Below are 20000 nucleotides of genomic sequence, written 5' to 3'. Positions count from 1 at the left end.
GCCAAGACCCCCTTGGCGGTGCAGTTTCAGCAGTTACCCTAGCCGTAGCAACAGCCACCTTAAATTTCCGCATCCGTTCCCGTGGATTGTCCTCTCATGAGATGTGGTCTCAGCGAGACCAATTCTCCAATCGCCAACTTCCCATGTCCAACGAAGATCTCATAACCAAACAGCACGATCAAAGACTTATCAATCATCCTCAAAGCATTAAATCCAAAGCCCCGTTGACCCTACCTCGCCTTACTCCCGGCATTGAAGTTAGAGACCTCGTCTACATCCATTCAGACAGAAACAAATCACGTGCAAGGGACCGCTATCTGGTAACCAACGTTGAAGGCGCCTTCTGTAACGTAAGAAAGTTCATCGGTTCCCAGCGTAGCACCAGCTATCGCATCAAAAAGTCGGAGTGCTACCATGTTCCTGGAGACCTATCAGCAGCACACTCTCCTCAATGTACAGACGACTCCTCCGGGGAGGAAGAGGACCCCATTCCACAAACCACTCCTCCTGCCCCACCAGAGATCCCATCTGCAATTTCTTTACCGGCGGATCAGCACGTCCCAGAGTCAGAGGACACTGACTTTTCCCTGGGACCAAGTACTAGTGAGCCTGTGGACCTCCCCTCAGACCACACCGCAGAGAGGCAGTTTCTTCCCTGTGAGAGCGTCAACCAGCCGAGGCGTTCAGCTCGCCAGCGTCGGCGCCCCGCACGTTACGATGATTATGTTACAGACTTCTGAGAGTGCCTGGTCTTAACCACAGTGTGGTCTGCCTTTCCTTTGTGGCCACCTAATGCCTGACTCTGTTAGTTAACCGTTATGCCCATGACGGGACGGTCACGTCGTTACGTTCATTTTCTATAGTTTTAAGTATCACTGAGTCTAGCAGTCCCTCGTTTTTCCAGGGGACAGACGTTTTGTTTCTCTGCTTTCCCGTTAACCCTTTTTTGCTTCGCATCTCCCTTGTCCCTTTTTACATGAGAAAAGAGAGATTACGCCAGTACCGGTCAGCGGTACACACACACACCGAGTTTCTGAACAAAACAGTGCGAGGCGGAGCCGACCATTGATAGTAATGACTTATCGGTCCAACCATTTGGGGAAGGAACTACAGCCAACCGGCTAGGCCACTGTTCAGTCGGCCGCTTTTACACATTGAAGTGAGAGAGGCATAGCAGTTTATGAGTTTTGTCGGAGAAAACAAGCACCTTTTGCCGGCCAACAGTCTCTGATAAGTGTTTTTGAACCCACGATCCCTTTGGTCGTGTGCTTTTCTTCTTCCGACTCCAACCATCCACATAAGGCATTTCTTTAATTTGCCTTCGACAGAGCCAGCACGAATATGAAAGCTGCGATCTTTCTCCCCTGTCCTTTTTTCTTGCAATTTAAAACAATAGACAACGCATTGTGTAAGAGTACAAAGTGTTGAATCATTGTTCACAACATTTTATTAATTTAACGACAATATATATTTTACAATCTAAATTTCGAAACGTCTTAGTAAACTTCGCCCTCTCATATATACAAATGTAAAAAACTAAGTGCAGACAGTACTGTTTCGGCCTTCTGGGCCTCATCAGTGCAGTGCTGATGTCTAAGAGGACGGTTAAGCTCAAAAGCCCACCCCAAATGTCCCACACATGTGGTACATCTAAGCCATGCCAGAATGCTCAAACTAGCGAGCTAGTGAGCATGCGCAATTGCTAGCGGCAATGACTAATCCTAGTACAGTGCTCAATTTGGTCATGAAAGCAAAATCTTTGTAATGCCAAAGAGCTAGATCTAACTGCAGACAGTACTGTTTCGGCCTTTTGGACCTCATCAGTGCAGTGCTGTATGCATTTGCATACCGGTATGCAATCGCATACCGATTTAAGTGCATTCTGCATCGTGATGAAGAACTTCAAATTAGTAGTTTCCCACGATCATTGTTCTCTGTAGTTCATTTTGCATGGCTTTTAGAAGTTTTATCACCTTTTTATATTCTACTATCTTGTAAATTACGCAGTATTATATAACACAATGTTACGAACATTGCACCGCTGTAACTGACGCATGTCGTACGACCGAAACGTTTTAGTAAATTTTTTACACCAGAAGTTGTCCGTCCTTTGGCCATTATTTAACATCTTAAAAAGGAAAAACTAGAGGTCGACCCTATGAAGTTTCCATAAATAAAAGTATAAAATGTACAATAAAATATATAAAACATGGAATTAAAAATTATTTACAAAAGAATTCTGTACTGACGATCAATAAAAGCGATAGTTGTAGTTAGCTAATGGATATTCAAAAAGACCTTCAGTGGAAATAACTCAATAAATAACAAATAAATGAATAAATAAATAAATAAATAAATGAATAAATAAATAATGCAATCTTAATAGAAAACCCTCTTTGGCCCATATTAGAATGCCAAATTTTGTCCACATAATTGTTTACCTCCATGTCTCTCCTTGGAGACCTACCGTATCTACCGTAATTTTAATAAACATGGTGTCATTTCGTATGTATCCACCCTGGCGGAGCTCTGCTTGAGAAATAAATGTCGGGCAGCCCGATGCTATGTTCATATCAGATGTTGGCCTTTTGAAACTTGAGCTTCGTGGATCTGGTCGAAATGCATCAAAAGCGTCATTAACTCTGTCTTGATCAAGAAGACGGAAATGAACTTTTTGAGAAAACGGCCAAGGTAATAATGCGTCATATTCACCCCGCATGATAACAAAAAACACGGAGAGATGCGTTCCTTTGCCCATCCCATCACCATTGAGGTAAAGACGGGCACACACTTTGTAGCCAAACCGTCCAACGTAGAACGGGGGACTATAAATCGATATAGTCTTTCCAGAGACAGCATCTTGGTACCTTCGACTGTATTGATCAATCTTCCACAGGTAAACACCATCATATGACGTGGCTTCCAGCATCTGTGTGCGAAGATCTTGTTCAGAAAGTTGAATATCGTGCAGTGCTAGTTGATGTTCATTTCTTTCAAAACGCCGCTCACAAGCCTGATGAGATGATGCCGCGTTCGGCGTTTGAACAAAATCTACTGGCGTTGACCTTTTCCCTTTTAGAACCCCAAGCTCGGTTTGCATTTTATTTACCCGAGTGTCATGCTCCCTCACAATTTTCATTATCTCCTCCATTTGCGAAGACAGTACATCTCCGCTCGCTCCGTGCCGTGTACCTTTCAAATGTTGATGCAGTTCCTCCATATCTCTTTGCTGTTTACTTGTTGATTTTTCTATCAAAGTTATTTTAGTGTGTTGTGTTTGTATATTTATCCTTGCAGCTACAAGTTCTTCGGTTTGATTTTGAAGCTGCTGCTCCAAAGCATTTTTCTCACGTTCCAGACGGGAGATCTTCTGTTGCATTTCCTTGTCTTTTCTGACGAATTCATGGCTTGAGTCGCTCAACAATTTAAGATGGTACTCAACAGAATCTTTGACATGAAGCTCAAGGCATTCACTCGTACCCTAAAAATGAATAATTTGAAAATTAACATTCCATTTTAGTTGATGATTAGGCTTGAAAATCCTCATAGATTGAAGATAGAGAGGATGACCGTTATGTCCAATTAGTCCTCTCTGGACCTCATAAAATACGAATCAAAATGTGCGTAAATGAAGCAGTAGCCAAAGCTTTACTTTTAGTCCAAAACCAGCTAGCTAGTCTACATTCTGACTTCCTTTCAACTAGGCAGACCGATCAACTTAGCTAGCTTACTGGTATGTACAGGTAGGAGGGCAGGTGGAAAACACAGGTTACAGGTCACAGGTCATAAGTCACAAGTCATTGTTTTACCTTTACAGAAAGAACCCTAACCTTTTGCCAATGCTAACATTTGGCCTAAAAACTTTTGTTTGGGCCTAATTAGGGCTACGGTAGGATTCTTTCTGTATTGGTAAAACATTGACTTGTGATCTGTGTTTTGTACCTGCCATAGGTAGGATCAACTTCATTCAGACTGAAGTGTTTGAGTTCATGCTGATAATTCTTTTTTCTCAAGTCTTACACAGATCGTATTTAAAGATTTTGACAAACTAAAAACAACGATGCAAAATAAAAAAAAATATCAACGTACTTTGAACTTGCATCCATGAACGCTGAAGGGACACGAATGTTCGGCATTGGGACAGTGTGTGATCACGTGCTCATTCATTGTGTCACGTGGTATACCCTCTTGGCCACAGTTTAAGATGCAACTGATGGGAAACTTTGGGCAAATCTCCAAATGATCCTGAAACGATAAAAAGTGAAGTACAAAAATTAGATATCACTGGCACGCAGTTACACATCCCAAACCGAGCATCTTCATTGAATATACTTCCACTGTGCCACAAACAGACAGTAGTATTGAGTATCAGATCAGTCTGTGTATTTGGCGTGTGTGCACTAATTAAAGTTACTTGTATCTGGACAAAAAGTTGGTTCTGACAAGTTTGGCGGATGAAAAGTTCATTCTCACGGTTCCGAGGTTCTATACTGATATAGCGATGTTTCTCGCGGCGTCACCCATTGTTATTAATATGCCAACCAGAACCTAATTGGCTGTTGAAACAATGACTTCTTTCCGGTTCCGCGGTTGGCAAATTAAAATGTGACGTCAATGTTTGTAAACAAGAAATATCGCTATACTACTAGTCACACATACATACAGACATTACGAAAATTACGACGCTAGAAACGTTCTATGTCTTTCGACGTCATCTTCCAGGTTGGTAGTAGCCAAACGCGGGGCCGGGGCCGGGGTCGTGATTGGGATGACTTTTCTTTTCTTTTCTTCTTGTCGTTCAATTCGACCTGCATCTGAAGGGACATATTAGTTTTCTTTCTAAATCGGACTTTTTGTTTTAAAATCGAAGTTGGTTTTTGCAAGCATATAAGGGCGCTTTCCTTTCTTCAGAACTGGCCGAACAATTTGAAGGAACACTTGCACGATAATCCCTCTTATTGCCTTGGAGGAGTATATATCATCCTCGAAGTGTGTTAATTTGAAAGCGTTGTAGAGTTAGTCCTTCCAAATGCCCTGTATGTCCGGAAAGTTCTGTCAAATGGAAAGCGTCTTAAGTTTGTCTTTTTGAAAATTCGATTGGTTTTCGAAATTAAGGGAATTTCCGTAACTGGAGTTTATGAAATGTATCCCATGTGCCAGAGACACTGAAGACTCGCTGAGCTCCACTCTTTAAATCGCATTGTTAATGTTTACTTCGTAAGAATAACAGTTCCAAGATAGTCGTCACGCAGTCACGCAACGTTATCATTTGCTTGTTTGTTGGTGTTGTTGTCAATGTTGTCGTCTGACTTGCAAAATGGCCTTTGCGTGACGACCATCGTGGAAGTGTTTTGTTTCGTTTTAATTGTATTGCGGAGACGATTTTTACGAAGTAAACATTAAAATGTTGTTTTAAAATGTGGAGCTAAGCGTGTCTCCAGTGTCACTAGGAGTCAGCGTAGATTCCGCACAAAAACTCCAATTTCAGTCGGAAATTCTCTTAATTTCGAAAAACAAAGAGCTTCCGGGTGTTCCTTATTTTTTGACTAATTTCCACCATAAATGAAGCATTCGATAATAACAGTACAGGAGAATTGAAAGACAAAAATTGAAACAAAATAAAATTTCAACAGAAAGACACCCCGACCCCGGCCCCAGCCCCGCGTTTTGGCTACTACACGTCATCTTCCCATACCTTCATGCTGCTTTGTCGCACGTTTCCTCCGCAATGCGGACATATCACAGCCTTGTTGCTGCAAGCATTAGATGCGTGTTCCTGGAGGTCTTTCTGTTGAATCGTCTCACCACAAGCTTGGCACTGTGCGTCACGATACTGACAGCTTGTTTCATGGGCCTAATGAGAAAAAAAAAAAGTTAATTGGAATTACTCTGAAACCTGACACTATGGACAGAACATCGACTATTTTGGCAGTTTTTTAAAGACCGAAAATTTAATACACCGAAAGGGAGAAATTTATACATCGAGTGCTAACTGAGGGACAGGGATAGGGAATAAGGTTTTACGCGGCTTTGTTGTTTTCGCAAGAATTGTCGTAAGAAAGTTTGGGTAGTTTCCGCCGCAAAATATGCTTGATTAAGTTTTAAATCGTGAAATGTTGACAAACCTTTGCTTGTTTCTTAGCAGCCTCAGTATTCTTGAAGCCATGGGCTGATGTGATTAAGAAAAATGGACATTTGCAAACGATAAGCAATGTTACACGCAGTAAACGTAGTTGGGGAGGGGTAGTCTTATAGATTTCTAATCTTTTTCCCTTCCCCTGATTGTCTCCTTGGTATTTTGTTAATACTGCCCAGAGAATAACAAATACCTTCTGATATCTGAGCTCTCCTCTCCACTCGCAGCCTCTTTCTTTGTATGGACAAAAACATGGGAGGTTTAGTACCTCCCTCTCACAGCACTTATCTCGAAAGAACCCGTCTCGCTGTAATTCTTCCCCATCAACTGGGCACCGAATAATGTCCAACCTGCGGAAATAATCAACACTGTTTTAAAGATTGATGACAATCCGTGGCAGTTAAATACTGAAACTTACCCCTCGAGTCCATCAAGGCAATTCTTGCAAAAGCGATGACCGCACGATGTCTGCCAGGGTTCGTTAAAAGCTCCTTTGCAAATTGGACATGTTAGCCGTTCATCAAGTCTATCGACAAATTGTGTTCTGTCTGCAACTCTGCAATTGACACACATTGCGCTTTCGTCTATGCAACCCAATAAAGGTTCTGATTCGACTCGTCGTACACTTTTTCCAAAAGGTCCTGCATGCTGAGGACTATGTATGGTTCGCTTTCGTGACTTATGTGCGTCAATGATGATCAAGCAAATTCCCCTTTTATGACGTCATAACGACTAGACGTGCAAAGAATAATGTAGAGAAAATTTATTTTTAAAATCTAACAAGCAATTTCTTTCCAGAATGGAGAATTTCTTTCTGTAGCAATTGAAAGTTTTTTGACTTTGCAAACCCATAACAGAAGAAAAAACTCGGTTTCCTTTATCTGAAGGAGGAAAAATTGTAAAGAAATAGTAATCGCCGAGGCTAGGAATGCGTTTGAATAACTTGAACTACTTGCAGAATAAGACATCACGTCTCGAGTATCACATTCGACGCACTTCGAGCGAAATATGTTTCAAGATTCTTAAACATCGTTATTTTATTTTTACATTTTCTATATTTATGTGATACTCGAGACGCGATGTCTTCATTCTGCAAGTAGTTCAAGTTATTCAAACGCATTCCTAGCCTCGGCGATTAGAGCGAAATATATTTCTATTTCAAGATTCTTAAACATTGTTATTTTATTTTTTGCATTTTCTATACGTGCGTCGAATGTGATACCCGAGACGTGATGTCTTATTGTGCAAGTAGTTCAAGGAAAAAATGTGTTGTAGGGGCAAGCTAATAATGTGGTTTCGTATTTCATTCAGACTCTTATAATAGAAGAAGGGGTTTTCCCCTCATTGCCAGATTGTAACAGCTGTCGTGATGTCTTGCATGGATGGCTTGACAAACTTCCGGAAAACGTAGTTGTGAAGCTCTTTTGTGAAACTTACCTCCTTATTGTGTTTATAGGAAAATTAAAGGAAGCAGAAACACAAGATATTCAAGGCCATAAAAGTTGAGTTCCTAAAGAAACTGCGTTGACTGGGAAATGAAATACAGAAATGGGTTTATCAACTGCATGGGTTTAAAAGCTGACAATACGAGCGTCAGCGCTTCGCCAAATCGCTTTGACGAAGCGTTAAAGCTCGAAACGACAGCTTTGAAATTTCTCTACAGTGGTCAACCTACTATAACAACCCAGCTGATAAACCCATTCTGTGTACAGTGTATTGAGGGACATTTCAAATAGGAATTTCATATTTGGTGCCGCGACACACGAGACGGAAAAAGCAGGCATTTGTTAGCTGAACTAAGAATGTTGAGACAAACCCGCGATCAGAAACCATATCCATTAACTGTCCTTTACCATATTTATCTTGCTTTCATTCAGCCATATCCAGCTGACGTTTACTTTAATCGCGATATTTCTTGTTTACAAAGATTGACGTCACCTTTCTTTTGATATTCAAATTTGCCAACCGCGGAACAAAGGAAGTCATTGTTGGGAAAATATATCATCTTTTAAACCACCAGTGTAACCTAGTTTGTATTTTTTCAAATATTTTTTAAATGTACACACCTGGTGACAAACCCAGTTTTAATACCAATTAGGTTCTGGTTGGCCTATTATTAACAACGGGGGACGTCACAAGAAACATCGCCTTAAGCATTTAAAAATTGGACCGAGGCGTGACGTGAGCCATGTTTACATACTCCCATGGAAACACACATGTACACGTACTATCTGAGTTATTTTACTAGTTTACTTCTGCAGTAAACACACCTATGAAGACAAAGAAGGCCAATTGTTTTCTCAACCAATTGTTGCCAAAACTTTGAAAACTGGCCGCGAAATGTATTGAGGTTCGAAAGCTCTAATAAGTGTCGAATTGTACCGTACTCAAACCACTTCATCAGTTTATCGCAAAGTACGACTTCAATTACTTTTAAGTGTAGCCTCCCACGGAGTCATTTTTAGGGGAGTCGACATTCACCTCCGTTTCTGTAGCCTGCGAACGCAGACGTATTTCCGGCGGTCGTTTCCCTCTCGAATTTCTTCAAATATAGCCTGCGATGCAGGCGATGGGGTTGGGAGGGGGGAGAGGGGGAAGTCCCTTTCCCTCTCTCCCCAGTCTCCAGCGTCGTTTTCTTCCCGCAATCTCTCCCTGCCTCCCTCCCCTGAAACGCCTGCTACGCAAGGCTACTTTAAAGACACAGTTCTTTCTTTCATCGATCGATCGATCGAAAGATAGATACATAATGTATTTTACGTCAAGAACACAGGGAGTGGCTGCCCATTTTGGCTTGTGTTAAAAGCCGATCTAATGCCTATGTACAGTTAAATTGAAATTTGACCAAGATCATTTGTTAATTTGATAACGTGTAATTTCTGGATCGTACGTTGAAAGCAAAGACTCGTTCAAAAATGAACGCTACAGGAATGTCACTGAATTAAGCGAGCACATTTGGAGCCTAAAGGATCAGGGCATCAAATTCAACATCAATTGGCGAAGAGTAAAACAAACAAGATTTGTCCAAAAAGGGCAACTTGTGCCTATGGGAAAAGTATTTTCATCCAATGTAGACTGGAAATGTCAACACTCAACAAGAGAAAGGAACTGGTGTCAGGCTGCAGGCACACCAAAACAGTTCTTGTTAAATACTTTAATTGTGTGATGACAGACAGTCGCCATGTGAATAATAACAAAACTTTCCTGGTACTCCAGTTTCTCCTCTCCTCAAACACCAACATTTGACTTGATTTGCGTTAATTGTTGATTTCAGTTTACTGTGTCCCTCCAGTGCTAGAACGACCAGACACTTATTTAAGTTCGTTTCCTTTCCTTTTCAAAGCATTTTAAAAATCATTTTGGTTTAGAAGTGCCTTTGAACGGTTAGCTTCAAGCAGAAAGTGTGGAGCTGTAGGATATAGGATATAGGAGTTGCTTCAATCTGAAAATAATTGCAAGTTGTGAAAGCTCTTCTAGCCCTGAATCCAAAATTTATATATATATATATATACAGTTATAGGTAAAACATAAGTGGCATTTTTTTGGTGCTGTTAGAATACGCGCGCGCCCTTCCCAAAATCTTCTATGCAATGCTGTAATTTACTTTAGCTGTAACTGTATGCACAATGTAATTTGTGATTGCACCGTATTATCATAAATTACTATTTTGCCGGCACGTATCAGAGGTCTGGGGAGGGTGTTAGTGCGCAGTGAGTCATGGGATTCGAGTTTGTAATTCGTGGTCGTTAGGAAGGTGAGGCATTCTACGGTCAGCCTTCACCGTGTTAGGTTGCTTTTCTCTCTTTTATTTTATTCGTGTAATTATTGATGTTTATAGTTTAGGCGCAAGCATACCATAAAACCCCAAGGGTTGCACCACTGCCTTGGTCGGGGGTACACGTTCCCCGTGTTTTTTCCACCTGCTGGTTTTTTGCGGTTTTCGTGTCCGGGCTTTGGTGCTTCTGTTCTTTCGTTTATAGATTTTACTTGATATTTGTACATATCTGCATATGTGTTGAATAAAGGGAACGTCTTGTGTGTACCGGTTGAGTAGTGGAGGTAAAATGCTCTAGTTTCACTAGCTATTGAGCACTCTGCGAGGGCTTATTGGCAACTTACATTTAGTATATTCAGTATATATATATATATATATATATATATATATATATATATATATATATATATATATATATATATATAACTGCAGACAGTGATATCGTAAAACTTTATTCAAAAACCAAATAAAAACAATATTTACAAAATTACTCAAGAGAAGAGGCTACAGCTAAAAGAAAAATACAAGCTTATCAGCACAGACTTTACATACAGCTGGATGAACCCAGATAGAATTAAACTTAGCCTGAGAAAAGCGATGAAAGTCAACTTGGATCCTACGTTTAACATCAGCAATAATAAACTTAGCGATAGCTCTAGAGTCCTCTCCACCATTGTGAAAGGTAGCCTTATTACGAAATGATTCCCAAATACCGCACAGAATCGACTTGATGATGTACAAAAGCAAACGCAGGCACTTCCTTTCAGGCACCGGGAATTGGTAAAAAAAACACGAAGGGGCAATTGGGAACGAAGGGGGCTGACAAAAGCGCAGATAACATAGGGACAAAACGAGACCAGACCAATTTAACCCTACGACAAGCCAAGAAACAATGATCAATGGTCTCTAGACGGGCGCATAAAGCACAGCGAGGCGAGCGAGTATAGCGAGAAGAGAATGTCGCACCTTAACGGCACGGAGGGTAATCAACCATGCAAGATCGTTTTTGTAGTTCTCAGTAAATGAATCACGGATCAGACCCCAATGCCGAGAAAGGGAAAACCGAGAGGGGACGAAGCCTGACCAGAGGGCAGGGAAAATCGGGATGGTGCAGAAATTCGCTAGCAAAACCTTGTAAAAGGCGCGAGACGTGTAAGTAAACCCAGGAGGTAAATCAGTGGCCTGAAAGGAAGAAAGGACACTCGCATAAAAGGCAGTGGGGCGGGCAGCGCTTGGAGTTAGGTTATCACGCAGCCCGGCCCACTCCGGCCGCAAAGGAGCTAACACAGAGCCACAAAAATACTTATCAAGGTAAAAACCCTTAGAACTAGAATCGGACACGGAAGTAACTAAAGCCGCAAGCCGCAAGGCGCGGCCCTGGCAAGAAAAATCCTTTAAACCCAAACCTCCACTATCAACAGAACAAATAAGCGATTTACGAGCTACAGTCTCTAATCGAGCGCGCCACAAAAAGGGCCATATCAGACTATTAAGTCTACTATAAACCCATTTAGGGGGTACTAAAACGCGCGACACATAGAGCAACTTACTTAACGCTAATATGTTCAAAATAAGGACCTTCCCAATAAAGGACAAGGATCGCGACTTCCATCTAGAAAGAGTTTTGTCGAGTTTGGACAAACGCGTTTACCAATTATCGCGCTCAACGTCAACAGTACCGAAGAATACGCCTAAAATCTTCATTTTCCTAACCCAAGTGAGACCAAGTGGCTCGTCAAGGCGGTCTTTCCAGGCACCAAGCCACATGGCCTCAGTCTTGGACAAATTAAGCTTCGCACCAGAGCCACGCTCGTAAAACGCAATCGCATCAAAAAGTGAGAAAAGGGAAGAATCGTTTTTGACAAAGGCCGTAGTATCGTCAGCATACTGGCCGACTTTAAACTGGACACCACCAGCCCCCGGCAAGAGAAAGCCTTCGATCGCGGGAGAGTCCCTAATACGGCAGGCTAAAACTTCAACACAGAGAACATAAAGCATAGGGGACAGGGCGTCGCCCTGCCTGACCCCCCGCAGCAAAGGAACAGGATCGGAAAGGAAATCGTTAACTAGGATACGCATATAAGCGCCGTTATACAAAGTGAAAATCCAGCTACAGAAGGAGGGCCCAAAACCAAAGTGTTCTAAAAGATTTATCAGAAAGGACCAATTAACGCGATCGAAGGCTTTCTCCTGGTCTAAAGAGATGAGAATACCTGTCTCGCCGGTTCTCTCAATAAAATCTAGTGTATCGCGAAGAAGAGCCAAATTAGAAGAAATAGATCTATCTGGAACAGAACACGTCTGATCAGGGTCTACAATAGACCCCAACACTTTTTTCAAACGGAGGGAAAGGGCTTTTGAACAAATCTTATAATCCACATTCAGTAACGAAATGGGACGCCAGTTTTTTAGATTTCTACGATCATCTTTCTTATGAACAAGACGTGTAACACTCGATTTCATAGAGTCACACAGCTCACGATGGGCGAGAGACTCATTAAACATATCAACTAAAAGGGGCCCCTAGAGGGACCAGAACGCAGAATAAAACTCAACAGTTAAGCCATCAGAACCGGGCGTTTTGTTCCTATTAGAGAGGCGAAGGGCCTCGGACGCCTCGTTCAAAGAAAGAAGACCCTCGCATGATTCGCGCTCAGCTTCCGATAACCGGCGGGTAACGTGCTCAAACAAATGGGATTGGGCTACAGGGTCAATTGGCTCTTCAGAAAATAGGGAAGAATAAAAACGCTCGTGAGCTTGAATCATGTCAGGGAGGGAAAAAACCTCTTGCCCCTCAGAATCAAAGACAGAGGAGACGGAGCCTTTCTCGTGTCTCTCATTTTCAAGACCGAGAAAGAAACCAGAGGGAGACTCCCCCTCCTCTGCCCACTTAACCCTGCTGCGAATCTTAGAACCCTCGAGCTCGGAATCTAAAAGCGACCGCAGAGCAGCCTCTGAAGTCAGAATTTCAGGACTAGCAGAAACATCGCCCGAAGCCAAACGACTCTTCAGGGCAATTAAACGATTGGTTAGAAAAACCTTCTGGGACGAGAGTAAACGGTGTTTACGACGAGAAAAGGCGATCGTAGTGAGCTTAATGTCAGACTTTAAACACTCCCAAAAATCGCGCTGAGAAGCAAAGCAATGCCGAAAGGCCAGAAACTGTTCAATTAAATCCGAAATCTCTAAACAAAAGGATTCGTCATCGGGGAGAGAATTGTTAAACTTCCAAACTCCCGGGCCTCGCAGGGAAAGAGCCGCAATATCATAGTCTAAAATAACAAAGTCATGATCTGAGATAACGCATGGGAGAATATCGCACCTAGTGACTTGATTACACTGAAGCCGCGGGACCAAAAAGGTATCCAGTCTGCTGGCAATTGAATGGTCTGGGCTGAACCAGGTGAACTGCCTGTCTCGGGATTGCAAAAGACGCCAAGCGTCACGGAGGTTACAGCGAGATTTTAGGTCCGAGAAGCCGGAGTCGAGGGAAACCGACCTACCCAATTTGTCAAGCGCCGAGTCAAAACAATTCATATCCCCCCCGATCAGGAGCCGGGAGTTTGGAAGAAAAAAGGACGGGACCGACTGAAAGAAAATCTTTCTCTCAGCCGGACTCGTCGGCACATAAAGGTTAACTAGATTAAGATTGAAATCGTCAAACTGAACAAGTAAGCTGAGAATGCGCCCACTTTGATCCGTCTGCCAAACAGAAACATTATTACGAAAAAGATCAGAACATAAGATAGCTACCCCCCTCTCCTCCCGACAGCAGGGGCCCAGAAGCTGGGGCCCGGCCACGAAGAGGAGAAGGAGCGCAGAACAGCGTCATTCGAAATCATAGTTTCTTGAATGAAACAAAAGTCTAGGCGTGAAGCACGAAAGAAATCAGAGACCAGCGAAAACTTACGTTGACTTAAACCCCTAACATTAATCGTAGCGCACTTTAAGAAGGTTAAACTAAGTGGACGCATCCTTATTTACTACAGACAGACGAGACGACTTGCCCAAAGCAGCGCGTCTGGACGAGCCATGTCGAGATCTCTTCCTTCGGCGAGAGGGCCGCTCAGACACAGGGGACATATTATCAGGCACAGCGTCGGAATCCATCAGTTCAGATGTGGCAATACTCTCAGGCTCAGACTCGTCACTCTCAACACTTGTATCGTCAGGGAAGAAACGGGAAATTCTTGCACTCCGGGAACTTGAACATCAGGGGAATCCTTGATGAGGCCTTGAGAAGTTAAAAGGTCAGGCGCAGGCTCAGAAGAAATGGCCGAAGCCAAGGGCTGGTCAAATTCAGCTTCCAGGGAATCGTCCTCAGACCTTGCCGAATCTTCCTCTGCATTCTCTCCTGGGGGGCTATCAAGATCCACGTCACCTGAATCAGCATTCTCAGCATCTAGAGTAATGGGGGGACATCCACGGGAGGAGGGTCAGCAGCAGGCTGGCTCGGGGGCTCAGCATCAACGGCATCACGATGCGAAAGCGGGCGGCGATACCAAGAGTGGCGGCAGTCAATGGCCATGTGGCCAGGTTCTTTACAAATACAGCATCGAACCCCAGCCAGACAATCACGGGCACGATGGCCAATTACTTCACAGTTAAAGCAGAGCATCTGACGACACTCTTGGGCCGAATGACCTGGCTCGTTGCATCTTCTACAGGTTTTCACTTGGCCTTTGTACTGTACACGGAGATGGTACTTACCAAAAGGAAGGTACGACGGGATGGGGTCATCGATACACATGCGAAGAGTACGGATACCATTCTGGACCTGGGGGAAGCCCTGGACGGAGGAGCGACGCTGGGAGTAAACAGTGCCATACTTCGAAAGACGGAAGGTCAAAGCCGAGTCAGGTAACTCAAAAGGAGCGTCGTACACAACAACAAAAGACAACGCTCTGCCTGCAAGATGAGCTGCGTGAGGCTGGTTTCCAACAAAGAAAGACGACTGCTGCAGAAATTTGTTTCGGATCTCCTCTTTCGTAAAGGTGAGGACTACTGACCCATTCTGGGATCTCTGAAGGCAACGGACTGACGTCGGAGGAAAACCATCTCTCACCAAGCTATCAAAGATTTGCTTGGTCGTAACTGAGCTGTCAGGGAGTGTGAAGTATGCAGAAGCAGGACGATCAGGCATGACATTCAAAACATCAAAAGGACTGGTATCCATGTGGGATGGCGAATCAGATTGGCCAGCTCCAGAAACAGAGGGAGGCACAGGCGTATTCTCCACAATATCAGACCACAGAGGGGATACAGGCGTAGGCTGAGACATACCGAAAAAACAATTTAGGGTAGGACCCACGCCGTTCCCTCCTGGCAGGTACTTAGGACAGGGTCCAACAAAAAAAGATAAAAGCCAATTAGTCTACCACAAACGTGCTATGATGGGCTTCTGGGCCTCATCAGTGCAGTGCTGATGTCTGGGATGGAGGTTAAGCTTATAAAGCCACCCCAAATGTCCCACACATGTGGTACATCTAAGCCATGCCAGAGTGCTCAAACTAGCGAGCTAGTGAGCATGCGCAATTGCTAGCGGCAATGACTCATCCCAGTAGAGTGCTCAATTTCGACATGAAAGCAAAAGCTTTGTAATGCCAAAGAGCTATATCTAACTGCAGACAGTACTGTTTATATATACAGTATATATATATATATATATATATATATATATATATATACAATGTGCCCTCCCGGTTGTTACCATAATGGCTTTATGGCAACTCCTGAACTTGGGCACAGGATGTACGGTTCATTTAGAAATTAACTCGTTTCTTTTGTTTAGTAGGTGGCGCGTATCTGCTTTTACTATGTACAACTTTTCTGTAAGGCACAGGTCGCATCTCTTTGATCCACATTTGTATGGTGGGGCGAAAGACTCTATTGCCCAGCGTAGCGTGTAATATCACGAGAGATGCGACCTGTGCCTTACAGAAAAGTTGTACATAATAAAAGCAGATACGCGCCACCTACTGAACAAAAGAAACGAGTTAATTTCTAAATGCAGACACAAGAACAAATACCTTTTGTCGAACTTAAAACAGCACGCTCCCCTAGAGTATTAGAATGGTCTTTAAATGAGTTGGAATGCAAATGTGAGATCTGTAGCCTGATGATTGTCCAAACATGAAATTTGAAGTCGCTACGCTGTGAAGTTGTCTTTCTTCTAAACGTTATATTCGCTCTACTTCACGTATCGAGCACTCTGCAGCTAACTGGAATCCCCTACTTGCGCTATATATATATATATATATATATATATATATACCAGAGCTTTGAATAGATATGTAGACTTGAACTATAAGGTCAAAAACATTTATTTGCTACTCCGAGTTTCCTGCTTCTCACGAAGCAATCATCAGGCAACTGCCAAAAAGAAGGAATACATGGTGTTTTACAGTGATTTTGAAAAAAACGGTAGCAATTCACTATAGGCTGGGGTACATAGCAACGGTTAAACAATAAAAACTGTTTCCAATGAGCTGCTAAAAATAAGCCTTAAATAATTACACTATTAAGAAGGAATTTCTTTGCATGTCTGCAACTTGTTACAAGCTCATTTCTGTTGTTAAGGGTCGCCAAATCTGGTCTACAAATTATATAGTATTTCTCCCACAGACATAAATTACACTTCTTCGTTACATTTGAATAGGATCTCGCATGCCTAACAATCCGCCATTTAATGTGATAGTCGACTTTCTTGTCTTCCAAACCCCATACATATTTACTAAGTTCAGTGGAATTTCTGTAGCGTTCATTTCTAAAGGAACATGTGTGGTTTCTATAACGTGATTTGAATGATGTGTCGCAAAGACCGATGTAGGTTTGCTTTGACTGAGATGTTGTGACCTCTGCTTGGTAGATGATATTCCGCACGCTGCACTTTCCATCTAGAGGGCAGGATCTTTTGTCACGGCAGTTGCAAGTGTTGATAGTTTGAGCGGGTGGATTTAATGACTTGTTAATGACGGCTTTATTTTGGTTGGAGATGATTGTTTTTACATTGCTCATGCAGCTATAGCTAATTTTGAGAGTACAATTAAAAACATTTGTTTCCTGCTCCGGAAGCATAATAAAAGTTAAAAAAGTTTTACAAACTCGGAGCTAAAAGTTAAAACTTATGAAATATTTCGTCCGTTTTCAACCGGACTTCATCAGTCAATGACTGACTGATGAAGTCCGGTTGAAAACGGACGAAATATTTCATAAGTTTTAACTTTTAGCTCCGAGTTTGTAAAACTTTTTTAACTTTTATTTTAATTTTGAGAGTGTTCCGGTTGAAAATTCTGTGCAAAGGGTGTGATTTTGGGAAGTGCTTGCCGATTAAGGTGAGGAAACACTTTCCAACTTTTGTTTTGACGTTTTGGCTGTATGGAGGATTGAACCAGGTGATGTATCTAGGCCTATTCTTGCGGTGTTTGGTTTCTGGAGTTGTTTTTCTGTAGGTTAGATTATATATGTAGACGCTCTTGTTGAGTGCATCTTGGTAGGTTTCTTTCGCTTTATCAAATGATTCTTTGTCGGAAGAAATTTCTGAGAGGCGCTTGTTTATGGATTCCGGTATGTTCTTTAGGATGGATGGGGGGTGATTAGATTTCTTATGAACATAGAGTGGGATGTTTCCTTTTTTTGTGTAGGGATAGTGCTTTCCAGATTGGAGGTCGAGGGTGACGTCTAAGAAATTTACTTTAGTGGTGTTTGCTTCGACTGTGATCTTTAAGTCGTTTTCACGGAAAATTTGGCAGAAGCCCTTCTTGATTCTTTCGATCTGTTGAGGGTTTGAGTTAAAAACTGCCAAACCGTCGTCTCTATACAGGCCGATGCTGTTGCCATACTTTTTGGTTAGACAGAACAATAAATAACAACCCACTAGTTCCCATGTCTCAGCGCCATCGAAAGATCCCATTGTTATGTCGAATCGGCTGGCAGAGGATTTTTTCTCCCAGGAGCAATCATTGAAAAACAGTAGAGATTGCTTGGAGAGGAAAATGATTTCTCTCTCGTCGGCACTGATGGGTCTGTAGATATTGGCGAAGTCGAGTGCTTTGGTAAGCAGTTTTTCCGTGATAGAGGGGTAGAAGTCACATACATCAAAGCATATAGGGTGCTGTAGGGCGTTGAACCAGTTCAGTACGCTGGTCGTATTTTTCCACTGATTGATTTGCGTCTTTTGGATTATGGTGGTGTTGATCTCGTCTAAAATGCGCTTACTAATTATACCAATCTCGGATTTGGAGGGGTTGATAAGGCGGCATGTTGGATGGTCGTGAAATTCAGGTTTGTGATCTTTCAAGGTTATGAAAGCTTCTTTCTCTGCAAGTTTTTCGATACGGTTGTCTAATCCAAGTTTTTTAGCTACTCTGGCGGATTGGGAGTTTAGTTGGTCTATAACTTTGGGGCATGACTTTTTGTATGTTTTCGTTACATTCTCGGTAATCAGCTTCTCATAGGTTGCAGTGTTCATTGAATAATAATTTGTAGTCTTGTCAGCAGGAATAAGTAGATTATTTGGTTTCTTGATTTTTGTTTCGATGTCGGTGTATAATGTTCTCTGGAAATTGCATTTGGAGGCGTTGTCATCAAATTCAATGTTATGAATTACTTTCAACATACCTTCTTCGAAAGGAATCAGTTTATTTATCTTTGGGGGTGAGTTTCTTGATTTAAATCCATAGGTTTCCTTGGTTGATGTTTCAGCTTGCCCGGATAGGAAATAGTGTGCTATCCAACGTAATCGCCGCAGAAAATGTTCAGTTTTTTCGATTAGTCGTTTCATGTATTCATTTCTTGGTGGCAGTGGAATGTTCTTGGTTGAGTAATTCAAGTTGATCTTTTCCATAGTAGTGGACGATGAAACAATTACAGTGCTCAACAAGTTGGAGCTTTATAAAATGAAATGACGTGATAAATTGATCATCAGCTAAAAGTGCTCAATGGGTTTACCAGAGCTTTGAATAGATACGTAGACTTGAACTATGAGGTCAAAAACATTTATTTGCTACTCCGAGTTTCATGCTTCTAACGAAGCAATCATCAGGCAACTGCCAAAAAGAAGGAATACATGGTGTTTTACAGTGATTTTGAAAAAAACGGTAGCAATTCAATATAGGCTGGGGTAGATTTGGCGACCCTTAACAACAGAAATGAGCTTGTAACAAGTTGCAGACATGCAAAGAAATTCCTTCTTAATAGTGTAATTATTTAAGGCTTATTTTTAGCAGCTCATTGGAAACAGTTTTTATTGTTTAACCGTTGCTATGTTGTGGGTGGTAGAAAGAGCAATAAATCAATTAAATACTGTTCCATTTCCCTCAAATAGCTTGTGGGATTTTTCTCGTCAAGTTTTGAATATTATTTTTGTTAAAAGAAAAACGCATTGTTCCTTCAGCGTGAAATACACATGCTTCGTGTCTCACCTTTCTGATGAGAAAACAAAAGGCATATATATATCATATATACTTTGAAATTGCAACGTTTTTGAAAACGGGTGTATATATATAGATATATATATATATGTGCGATTCTCCTCAGAGCTTGCCATTTAAAGGTCCTTCCAATTCGGCTGAATGGCGGGGTTGGTTCAGTGGCCGAGTGGTAAGGCATCTGACCAGTAACCAGGAGACCCGGGTTCGATTCCCGGCTGAACACATTTTCACTCATTTCCTTTGTTGTATCGATTTCTGTTCCCATCCTACACTACTAGATATATATATATATATATATATATATATATTATATATTTAACATCCTCATTAACAACATATCGAAGGCATGTCATACGTCAACTCTCTCATTATACGCAAACGATACTGAGATACATTCCAGCTCAAAGAATATTGATTCGGCTGTGGATAATGTCAACAATGATGGGGGAATAGGTTGGTGATCCAAAGGTAAATGAAGCAGTTAGTTGTTGTTATTTCAAACTTAAACAATTATTTCATATATAGGGGGAAATTTACTGTGAATCGCTGATCAACGTGAGCATAGTGACGTGATCCTCACTGCAGAAAATGTGCGATTCTCGTCAGAGCTTGCCATATAAAGGTCCTTCCAATTCGGCTAAATGGCGGGGTTGGTTCAGTG

The 20000-nt window shown here is 42.0% G+C and overlaps 1 protein-coding gene across 1 annotated transcript; it reads right to left on the bottom strand.

Annotated features, from left to right (window-relative positions):
- Window positions 1–1429: 1429 nt before the first annotated feature.
- Window positions 1430–6795, bottom strand: LOC137978894 (TNF receptor-associated factor 3-like). The gene is made up of 5 exons (XM_068826009.1): window positions 6555–6795; window positions 6330–6486; window positions 5696–5854; window positions 4090–4245; window positions 1430–3481 (listed from the first exon to the last, which is right to left on the bottom strand). Exons 1-5 carry the CDS (start codon window positions 6707–6709, stop codon window positions 2438–2440), a joined length of 1671 nt encoding a protein of 556 aa, XP_068682110.1. The 5' UTR covers window positions 6710–6795; the 3' UTR covers window positions 1430–2437.
- Between the last annotated feature and the right edge of the window lie 13205 nt (window positions 6796–20000).

Source organism: Montipora foliosa, chromosome 12 (assembly GCF_036669935.1).
Source record: "Montipora foliosa isolate CH-2021 chromosome 12, ASM3666993v2, whole genome shotgun sequence".
Taxonomy (NCBI): Eukaryota; Metazoa; Cnidaria; class Anthozoa; order Scleractinia; family Acroporidae; genus Montipora; species Montipora foliosa.
Note: the sequence above shows the minus strand (reverse complement) of the source record. Positions and strands in the feature narration are given on the sequence as shown.